Source organism: Medicago sativa, chromosome 7, assembly GCF_051527215.1.
Source record: "Medicago sativa cultivar Bolivia chromosome 7, Bolivia_mono, whole genome shotgun sequence".
NCBI classification, from domain to species: Eukaryota; Viridiplantae; Streptophyta; class Magnoliopsida; order Fabales; family Fabaceae; genus Medicago; species Medicago sativa.
This window is the reverse complement of record NC_140755.1, coordinates 8,593,078-8,604,264: the sequence shown is the minus strand read 5'-3', so window position 1 is coordinate 8,604,264 and position 11,187 is coordinate 8,593,078. Positions and strand designations below refer to the sequence as shown.

Here is an 11,187-nt window from a genome sequence, read left to right as displayed (position 1 = left end):
TCTCGTGACACCAAGATATACGCAAGAGAGGTTGCAACTTGGGAACCTTTTTTAGAACCCGGTTACTATTTCCTAAAGCCTTAGTTTCACCGGACACCGTGTCCACCCTTGACTCCTTGACTTTGAATCTCAACCCACCATGTTTTCTCCGTACTTGAATGTGATCATGCATACATGCATACATGCATAAACTTTTTCCCATGCATTTATCGAAGGGCTTAGACAAATTGAATTTGTAAACATTGTAGGAATGGGGAAGACTAAGTCATACAAGTTCATGGGGGTTGATTTGGCTAGTCTGAGAGATTTGGCACTCAAGATCAAGGATCCGATTGGTTTCCAACACCGTCATGGGAACTTACTTACCATTCTCCGGACTAATGTGGATGAGAAACTTGTGCACACTCTAGTGCAATTCTACGATCGGGAGTATCGGTGTTTCACTTTTCCTGACTTTCAGCTGATGCCCACCCTAGAGGCTTATTCTTCTTTGACCGGCTTACCCATAGACAAAGGGACACCTTTTGCGGGACTTGAGAATGCTCCTACCCCATTGACTATTGCTAAGGATCTCCATCTCAAGACCACTGATGTTTCCAAGAATCTTGTCACTAAGGCTCACATCCGAGGGTTCACTTCAAAGTATCTACTTGATAAAGCCAATCTCAAATTCACTTGTCAAGACACTCTTGAGGCTATTCTTGCACTACTCATCTATGGGCTTATCCTCTTTCCGAATCTTGACAACTTTGTGGACATGAATGTTATCATGATCTTCCGCTCCAAGAATCCGGTTCCTACTTTGTTAGCTGACACATACCATGCTATTCATGATCGATCCAGCAAGGGTCGTGGATACATCTTTTGCTGCATACCTCTCCTCTATAGGTGGTTTATTTCACACCTTCCAAAGTCCTTCCATGATAATCCGGAGAATTGGTCTATTTCACAGCGGATTATGGCTCTCGCTCCTAATGAAGTAGTTTGGCTCACTCCCGCAGCTAGAGTTAAAGAAATTATCTTTGGTGGTGGGAAATTTCTTAATGTACCTTTTCTTGGTACCCGGGGTGGAATCAACTATAACCCGGAGCTCGCTTTGCGACAATTTGGTTTTCCGATGAAAGATAAGCCCATCAATCTTGCTACATCTCCTTACTTCTTTCATTACTCCAATGCTCCTACGGGAATAAAGGAGGATTTCATAGAGGCTTGGTCTAAGATTCGGAAGAAAGATGTGAAACATATGGGTGTGAGATCCGGTATTGCTCATGAGGCCTATACTCAATGGGTAATAAACCAAGCTGAGAAGATTGGCATGCCTTACCCCGCCATGAGATATGTGTCTGCATCTACTCCATCCATGCCTTTACCTCTACCCTTGCCTACTCAGGAGATGTATCAGGAGCATCTAGCTATGGAGAGCCGAGAGAAGCATCAGTGGAGGGCTAGATACTATGAGGCTGAGAATTTGATCATGACTTTGGATGGAAAGGATGAGCAGAAAACTCATGAGGTCTTGACATTGAAGAAGGAATTAGCTAAGGCTAGGAAGGAAATTGAAGAAAAGGATAGGCTGCTTATGAGAGATTCCAAGAGGGCTAGGGGTGCCCGTAACTTCTATGCCCGACATTGCAGTTATGAGTCTGAGTCTGAGCCTGAGGATGACCTTTCTACTTCCTATGCTTGAGGGTTCCTGTTTTCTTGTCGGTGTTTCCAATGGTTGTCTATGTTGTTTACATTCCAAAGTTTATCCCTTGGCTTGGCATTTCAAAGGGAATTATCTTGAAAGACCTTGTAATGTTTGAATGTTTCATCTGGTGTTGATGTTTCAGTTGTTTAGTAATGTTTACGAATTTCTAATTTGTCTAAAATCCTTCGATAACATAAAAAGAGTCTTTTTACATATGCATTTACACATTTCATGCATCATATGCATTCATTGGTCACAAAAAACTTCCCTCGTGCTCATTGCCTCCTGGTTTTTCCGCCGCAGTCTGAAAGGTGGCTCGTGCTCGCAAGGTTTACCAACCAGCTAGAATTCATCAGACAAGGTTGTACAAGAGACGAAACATGGCTAACTTTGAAGAAGAAAATGCTCAGCTTCGTGCCGAATTGGCTGCTATGAAAGAAGACTTGGCTAAGGCTCATGACACTATGTCTACCTTGATGGCTGCCCAAGAACAACCAGCCACCTCTGTTCCAGCTTCTACTGAAGGGATTCCCTCTATCCCACTGTCTACTGTGGCTTCTGATGCTTGGTTTGTTATGCCCAATGGGCGTCCTTATGGACTCTCAGCTTTCTTTGCTCCTAACACTGCAGCCGGTATCTCTGGTGTTGCCAATCAAGGGCCTATTCCCACAACAACTTTCGTTCCTACAAACACTTCTATGCCTCAAGTGACTAGTGTTGTTACCGAACCTGTGGTACACATTGTGCCTCAGGTGATTGATGTTGACACTCCGCGTGGACAAGACCCTATAGTGGAGGCTATGAGAGAACAGTTGAGAGAGCTAGCTGGAGAGCTCCGTGAGGTCAAGGCCAGCCGTGGAAATGGTGTTTCTGCTAAGGCTCGGGATCTATGTCGGGTATCCCGATTTGAGATTCCTAAGAAGTTCAAAGTACCAGATTTTGACAAATACAATGGATCCACTTGTCCACACAGCCACATCATTCGGTACGTCCGAAAGATGGCCAACTACGTAGATAATGATGCCCTGATGATTCACTGCTTCCAAGACAGCCTGGCAGAAGATGCGGCAGACTGGTACACTGGCTTGAGCAAAGACAATATCCACACTTTTGAAGAACTTGCTGCTGCTTTTGAAAGTCATTATGAGTTCAATACCCGCTTGAAGCCGAATAGGGATTCTCTTACGTCCTTGTCTCAGAAATCAGATGAAACTTTCCTTGAATATGCTCAAAGATGGAGAGGGGCAGCTGCCCGTGTTTCTCCTCGGCTTGATGAGGAAGAACTGACACAGACATTCCTGAAAACTTTGAAGAAGGAATATGTTGAAAGAATGATAGTCTCTGCACCAAACAACTTCTCCGACTTGGTTACTATGGGAACTCGTCTAGAGGAGGCTGTCTGAGAAGGCATCATTGTTCTTGAAAAGGGTGAATCCTCAGCTAGTGCACCGAAGAAGTACGGTAACAGTCATCATAAGAAAATGGAATCTGAAGTAGGGATGGTATCCGGTAAACAACCTACAGCTGTTGTTGCTCCTAATACTGCCAGTTACCTTTACCATACCAATATATGCAGTACTCTCAACATCCCTTCTTCCCACCATTCTACCAGCAATATCCTCTGCCACCGGGTCAACCACCAGCACCCGTTAATGCCGTTGCTCAGCAGGTACAACAGCAGCCTCCTGCTCCACAGCAGCAACAACAGGGTCCTCAACCCAGGACTTATTTTCCACCAATACCAATGCGGTATGCTGATCTGCTCCCAACTCTACTTGCTAAGGGACATTGTGTCACTAGGCCGGGAAAACCTCCGCCTACGCCCTTGCCCCCCAGGTTCCGTCAGGATCTCACATGTGAATTCCATCAGGGTGCTCAGGGTCATGATGTTGTGAAGGATCTGATAGACAGAGGAAGGCTGACCTTTGAAAATAGTGTTCCTCATGTCCTTGACAATCCACTCCCAAACCATGCTGCTGTTAATATGATCGAGGCTTTCGAAGAAGCTCGGGTCCCTCGAGAGGATCCCGTTTTAGATGTCCATAATGTTGTCACTCATTTGGTGTCGTTACATGTCAAACTCTGCTGAGCTTTCTTGTTTAATCATGATCATGCTTCTTGTTCAGAATGTATTCAGAATCTTATGTGGTGCAAGATGATATACAAAGCCTAATGGATGATAAACACTTGATTGCCAGTGATGTCTGTGTGATCGTGCCAGTGATCCATGATTCTCCTGCTGAAAGTGTATCTCAGACAAAGAAAGTCGAGCCCTTGGTGATCAGGCTACCTGGCCCGGTATCTTATGCCTCTACTAAGGCAATTCCTTACAAGTATGATGCAACTATGATTGAGAATGGAGTAGAAATGCATTTGGTATCCCCAGCCGCGGTTAGTAACATTGCTGAAGAAACTACAACTCTGAGAAGTGGAAGGGTTCGTCCACCCTTGTTCCAAAAGAAAGTGGTTATACCTGCTGTCGCAGTAACTCCACCAGTTGTTCCTCCTATTGACAATAATGCTCGCCCATCGGGCCAGTCTATTGAAGAGTCCAATCTGGACGAGATCTTGAGGCTCATCAAAAAGAGCGATTATAAGATTGTAGACCAGCTGCTGCAGACTCCATCAAAAATATCCATCTTGTCTCTGCTCCTGAGTTCAGAAGCTCACAGGAAAGTGTTGATGAGAGTACTGGAACAGGCCTATGTTGATCACGAAGTCTCTATGGATCAGTTTGATGGAATAGTGGGTAACATTACTGCTTGTAATAACTTGGGGTTTGGTGACGATGAACTCCCCGAAGCAGGGAAACACCACAACTTAGCTTTGCATATCTCAGTGCACTGTAAGTCTGACATGATATCCAATGTGTTGGTGGACACTGGATCATCCTTGAATGTAATGCCTGAGTCTACACTGAGACAGTTGAGCCATCATGGAATTTCTCTAAGGGGAAGCAGCTATTTGGTTAAGGCTTTTGATGGATCTCGTAAAGATGTTCTTGGAGAGGTAGATCTGCCGATTACCATTGGTCCCGAGACATTCCAGATCACTTTCCAAGTCATGGATATTAATGCTTCTTATAGTTGCCTCCTTGGAAGGCCATGGATTCATGATGCTGGGGCAGTAACTTCTACTTTACATCAAAAGCTCAAGTTTGTAAAGAATGGTAAGCTTGTCACTGTACATGGTGAAGAAGCGTATCTGGTTAGCCAAGTGTCATCTTTCTCTTGTGTTGAAGCAGGGTCTGCTGAGGGGACATCATTTCAAGGATTGACTGTCGAAGGTGCGGAGCCTCGAAGAGCTGGTACTGCTATGGCCTCATTGAAAGACGCCCAGAAAGCTGTTCAAGAAGGGCAAGTTGCTGGCTGGGGCAAAGTGTTACACCCTAATTTTGTCTCTAGTCAATTGCATCTTTCTCTGCATTTTATTTCAATATTATTTGCAAAATTCATGAAGAAGGGTATTTTGGTCTTTTCCTACATTCAAACTCATTTTAGTCCTTGAAAATTGTTTGAGTCTTTTCAATTGGTTTGAATGAGTCCTTGTTTCAATCTCATGTTAAAATCCATTTCAAAAAAATTACATTGGAGTCATCTTGAGTCAATTTAGCCCCTAGGGGCATTTTAGTCATTTCCAGTGTTAAAGTTCTGTTTAATCTCTTAAAATTGTCTGAGTCTTTTAATTTGTTTGTATAAACTCTTGCTTTAATCCCCTGTTAAAAACCACTTTAAAATTGCATCTGAGTCATTTCGAGTCGTTTTAGTCCCTAGGGGCATTTTGGTCATTTCACACGAAATTTTGGCAGAGAGAGGTTACTTTGAAGTACCTCATTTAAGTAATTGGTTTGTTTTAGTCTATTTTGTGTTTTTTATTAGTTTTACTTTACGTTATTGTCCATTTACCAATTTTAATCCAATTTTATTTTTAATTTTTATTTTAAGTCCTCAACTTCTAAAAATTGCACTTTTTTCTTCCATTTCAGTCCTTAAAAATTTTAAAGTTTGCATTTCTAATTCTTTTTTTTCCATTTCAGTCCATAAAGTCTTTGTCAGTTTCAGTTTTAGCCCTTTAAGTTTTAAAAATTACATATTGGTCCAATTTGTCAAAATTGCATTTTTGTCCAGATACTTTCGAAATTGCAGGAAAGTCCTTGAGTCAAGTTTAGTCCAAAACCAGTCCAAGATTACGTGGCGGTCCCACATTGGTCCAGAATATCACACCTGGCCTATAAATAGTGGCCCACTCATCAATGCAAAAAAAAGATACCATTCAATCATTGACACATCATCACAAAAGTCCTAACAACTTTCTCTCTCTTCTCCAAACCCTAGCCACCGTAACAAACTCTCAACCACCACAAAAACCATCGTAACAGAATCAGAAACCACTCTAACCACCTCAATTCATCACAAATTCGTACCAATTTCATCACGAAAAACTCAATTCAACAATTACTATACAAAATTGATCCGAATTCATAGAAGATTCTCAGAAAGGTTATCATCACTGAATCTTCACCTTCGCAATTCAAGCAAAGATTCGTCAAAGACGAATTTGCGATCACGAAGGATTTGGTGAGGGAAGAGAAGAAGAGGATCGAAGCAGGAACGAAGAAGGATCAAGCACCAGAAAAGTTCAAAAAAAGACGAAGAGTGAGAAGACGAAGAAACTTCGATTTATTTTCGAAGTTTGAATCAAAATATACATCAGAGACGAAGAAGAAGTTTCAACATCTTTCTCACCTTTCTTTTGGTTCGAATCTCCAGTTTCCAACAGGTATATTCAAAGAACCTTCTCGTTTTCGCTTACAATCATCATCGAAGGTCCATAGACAAAAGTAAACGGTGAAACAACGTGGATTAGCAAGTTTAGAACTTGTTCTTTCGAAAAAGTTCAAAAAAGATTCGAAAAGTTTGAAACGAAACCCTAAAAATGTAAATCCTCAAAGGTTCACCATTTCTTTTGTAAATCCAGGCTCATAATCATAATCAGTGGAGAAAATAGCATAGATTAGAGCCTCGTTTCAAGAAGTTACGAAGGAGATTCAAAAACCTAAAAACCGTAAAGTTTATGTTCCGATCTACATAGATCTAGGTTTCTTTTGTGATTTCTGGTGTTTGATTCGTGTTTAGAATGAAAAATAAACGGTGAAAAGCTTTAGATCGTAAAGTTTTGGGTGGAGTTAGGGTTCCGTCATCACCGGCGGTGGTCAATTCCGCCAGAAAAGACGATCGGAAATTGAAGAGAACGAGAGAATTAGAGAGAGAAGGAGAGAGTTAGAGAGAGAAGGGAGAGGGACAAATGAGGCTTAACCGGCCTCTTTTGTTTATAAAGGGGAGTGAACCAGACCGGTTCATCTGAACCAGTCTGGCTCGTCCTTGAACCCTGAGTCCCCACCGTCTGATCTAGGGTTTGGGAAGGTGGATCAATCCAACTTTGTTAAAAAATTCCTAAAAAAATTTCTATTTGTTCTTGACAATTTTCTTGACATTTTTGTGGTATTTTTATGTGTTAAAACCTGAGGAAAATATATGTAGCATTTCTTGCTCATTGGTTTACTATTTTGATAAAATTTGTGAAGCTTTGTATGTTTTTGAGTCTAAAAAGTCCTTGAAAATTCTAAAATTTTTTCATGTTTGTTCCTTGTTAATTTTGTGATCTTTTTGTGATGATTTTGGCATATTAAAATTGATAACGAATAATATGATGCTTTTCTTGCTATTTTGTGATGTTTTGTGTGTAAAAATTTGTGGAAAGTATATGTTCTTGATCCCTAATCATGATACATGATGTTTGATTTGTGAAGTGTGAATTTGCAATGGGTTCTTGCTGTTTTGAAGTGTTTTAATGCATGTGAATATATTGTGTGAGTTTACTTGTCTCACAAGTTATGTGAATATTGTTTGTGAAAATTAAGTGCCAAATATGCCTAAAATATATCATGAATCTTGACTTGAATGTGTCCTCATAATTCTCCTATTTTTGATTGTGATAAAAATATTTGAACATTATCATGATATGGGGATCATAGGTCATACACTTGTCTTGTTATTATGATCAATTTTAGGCATATTTTGCTAAGAGTTTAGTCACCTTTTTGTCAAGTTTTTGCAACTTTGTTTAATGTTCCTTTTGCTTATAGTTTTTCATGCTATTATACTTTATCCTACTAACCATTTCATTTCATGTTCCATTCATTCATAAGCATTCCTCATCTCACTTCATTTCTATAGCTTTAAAGACTTAGTATGTAAAATCTAGGGACTTTGTAATTTTCTTTATGCAATTTAATTTCTTGCAAGACCATAGCATGTATCTAGGCAAATGATGTAATAAGGACAATGGACTCTAATGATGTACACCGACACAAGCACCGACACATGCACACACATCACCTAGATACTTTAGATGTATGGTTAGGATATGCATGTTTAGATGTATGTTTAGGATTGAATTTTTAGATGAATGCTTAGGTTTTACACTTAGAAAAATCAATTTTCCAAAAAAATTGAACAACATCACTTGAAAACTTTTTCCAAAAAATATAGGAGTCAAAACTCCTTTGCATTTTCTCTTTTATTTTCTTAATCAAATTTCAATGAAAATTAATCATACTTGACTTCTTTTTCCAAAATAACTAATCAAACCTCACTTTTTTCTTAAAATCTCATGCCTTTAAGGCCTCTCAATCTCCATTCTTCAAAATTCCTATTTTCAAACTTAAAATCAACCAACAAAAATAAAAACATTTTTGGAAGAGAACTGCAGTGGATTTGATCCCTTAAAAGGGTACGTAGGCAAGGAATTAAAATTCCTTCAATTCAAATAAAACAAAAAAATCAAACATTCTTCTCCCTCCAATTCTTCACTTAGCAAACTCTTAGGCGTAAATATCATTTTTCAAAATAGCATTTAAAAATAGAGTGCGCGCGTAGAAAATAAAGATGGTTCCTATAGGATACTATAGTCGTTATGGGTGCCTAACACCTTCCTGTAGCGAAAACAACTCCCGGACCTCGATTCTCAAGGGTTTTTCTTATTTTTCCCTTCCCAAGAAAAAATGAGATATCAAAGGTTAAAAAGGTTCAAACGTTATCAATGTTTGACACCCGAAAACCAAGATAAAACAGCTGGCGACTTCACTGGGGATATTCGAGAGTTACGCCTAGTCTTTATTTCAACGCTTGCGCTCTTTTTACTTGTTTCTTTTACTTGCCTTCTTATGTGAATAAATGTTTAAATTCTTGCAAACGTGTGGGGGTGAGAATATCAAAAGTCCTACACCCGGACTGAGTGAACTTAGGATTTAGGAGGGATATAATCGACAATTCATTCCGGGGGTTGCCTCGTGTTTTGGATTATGCGATCAATCCCACATAGCTAAGGCATTTTGGGGGTGATGTTGTCGGCGCGTGTTGTCGCGTTTAGGCACTTTACTTCTAATTGTTCTATGACGCTATGAACCGTAGATAACCAAACCCATCCATGGCCATTTTCTAGGACGTAGTGCGGAGGCTAAACCGGGTGTTGTCTCGAGTTTTAGTCGTCACGCGATACTACACTCAAGTTAGACCTTCTTACGGATAATCATGGAGCGAGTGTTGTCTCGTGGTACCATGATATACGCAAGAGAGGTTGCAACTTGGGAACTTTTTTAGAACCCGGTTACTATTTCCTAAAGCCCTAGTTTCACCGGACACCGTGTCCACCCATGACTCCTTGACTTTGAATCTCAACCCACCATGTTTTCTCCGTACTTGAATGTGATCATGCATACATGCATACATGCATAAACTTTTTTCCCATGCATTTATCAAAGGGCTTAGACAAATTGAATTCGTAAACATTGTAGGAATGGGAAAGACTAAGTCCTACAAGTTCATGGAGGTTGATTTGGCTAGTTTGAGGGATTTGGCACTCAAGGTTAAGGATCCGATTGGTTTCCAACACCGTTATGGGAAATTACTTGTCATTCTCCAGACTAATGTGGATGAGAAGCTTGTGCACACTCTAGTGCAATTCTATGATCGGGAGTATCGGTGTTTCACTTTTCCTAATTTTCAGCTGATGCCTACTCTAGAGGCTTATTCTTCTTTGACCGGCTTACCCATAGCCAAAGAGACACCATTTGCGGGACTTGAGAATGCTCCTACCCCATTGGTTATTGCTAAAGATCTCTATCTCAAGACCACTGATGTTTCCAAGAATCTTGTTACTAAAGCTCACATCCGAGGGTTCGCTTCAAAGTATCTACTTGATAAAGCCAATCTCGAAACCACTTGTCAAGACACTCTTGAGGCTATTCTTGCACTACTTATCTATGGGCTTATTCTCTTTCCACACCTTGATGACTTTGTGGACATGAATGCTATCATGATCTTCCGCTCCAAGAATCCGGTTCCTACTTTGTTAGCTGACACATACCATGCTATTCATGATCGATCCGGCAAGGGTCGTGGATACATCTTTTGCTGCATACCTCTCTTATATAGGTGGTTTATTTCGCACCTTCTGAAGTCTTTCCATGATAATCCGGAGAATTGGTCTATTTCACAGCGGATCATGGCTCTCACTCCTAATGAAGTAGTTTGGCTCACTCCCGCTGCTAGAGTTAAAGAAATGATCTTCGGTGGTGGAAAGTTTCTTAATGTACCTCTTCTTGGTACCCGGGGTGGAATCAACTATAACCCGGAGCTCGCATTGCAACAATTTGGTTTCCCGATGAAAGATAAGCCCATCAATCTTGCTACATCTCCTTACTTCTTTCATTACTCCAATGCTCCTACGGGAATAAAGGAGGACTTCATAGAGGCTTGGTCTAAGATTCGGAAGAAAGATGTGAAACATATGGGTGTGAGATCCGGTATTGCTCACGAGGCCTATACTCAATGGGTGATAAACCAAGCTGAGAAGATTGGCATGCCTTACCCCGCCATGAGATATGTGTCTGCGTCTACTCCATCTATGCCTTTGCCACTACTTCCACCTACTCAGGAGATGTATCAGGAGCATCTAGCTATGGAGAGCCGGGAGAAGCATCAGTGGAAGGCTAGATACTATGAGGCTGAGAACTTGATTATGACTTTGGATGGGAAAGATGAGCAGAAGACTCATGAGGTCTTGACATTGAAGAGGGAATTAGCTAAGGCTAGGAAAGAAATTGAAGAGAAAGACAGATTGCTTATGAGGGATTCCAAGACGGCTAGGGGTATCCTTCCACTTCCTATGCCTGAGGATTTCTATTTCCTGTTGTTATTTCCAGTTGTTGTCTATGTTGTTTACATTCCAAAGCTTGACATTTCAAAAGGGAACTATCTTGTAAGACCTTGTGATGATTGAACATGTTTCAGTTGTTTAGTAATGTTTACGAATTTCTAATTTGTCTAAAACCCTTCGATAACATAAAAAGAGTCTGTTTTGCATATGCATTTACACATTTCATGCATCATATGCATTCACTGGTCACAAAAAAAAAACTTCCCTCGTGCTCATTG

At 40.5% G+C, this 11,187-nt stretch overlaps 1 protein-coding gene across 1 annotated transcript; it reads left to right on the top strand.

Annotated features, from left to right (window-relative positions):
* The first annotated feature begins 250 nt into the window (after window positions 1–250).
* On the top strand, window positions 251–11,032 carry LOC146904000 (uncharacterized). Its single transcript, XM_085728209.1, has 4 exons — window positions 251–335; window positions 2,297–2,442; window positions 4,151–4,997; window positions 10,956–11,032. Exons 1-4 carry the CDS (start codon window positions 251–253, stop codon window positions 11,030–11,032), a joined length of 1,155 nt encoding a protein of 384 aa, XP_085584335.1.
* Window positions 11,033–11,187: the final 155 nt, after the last annotated feature.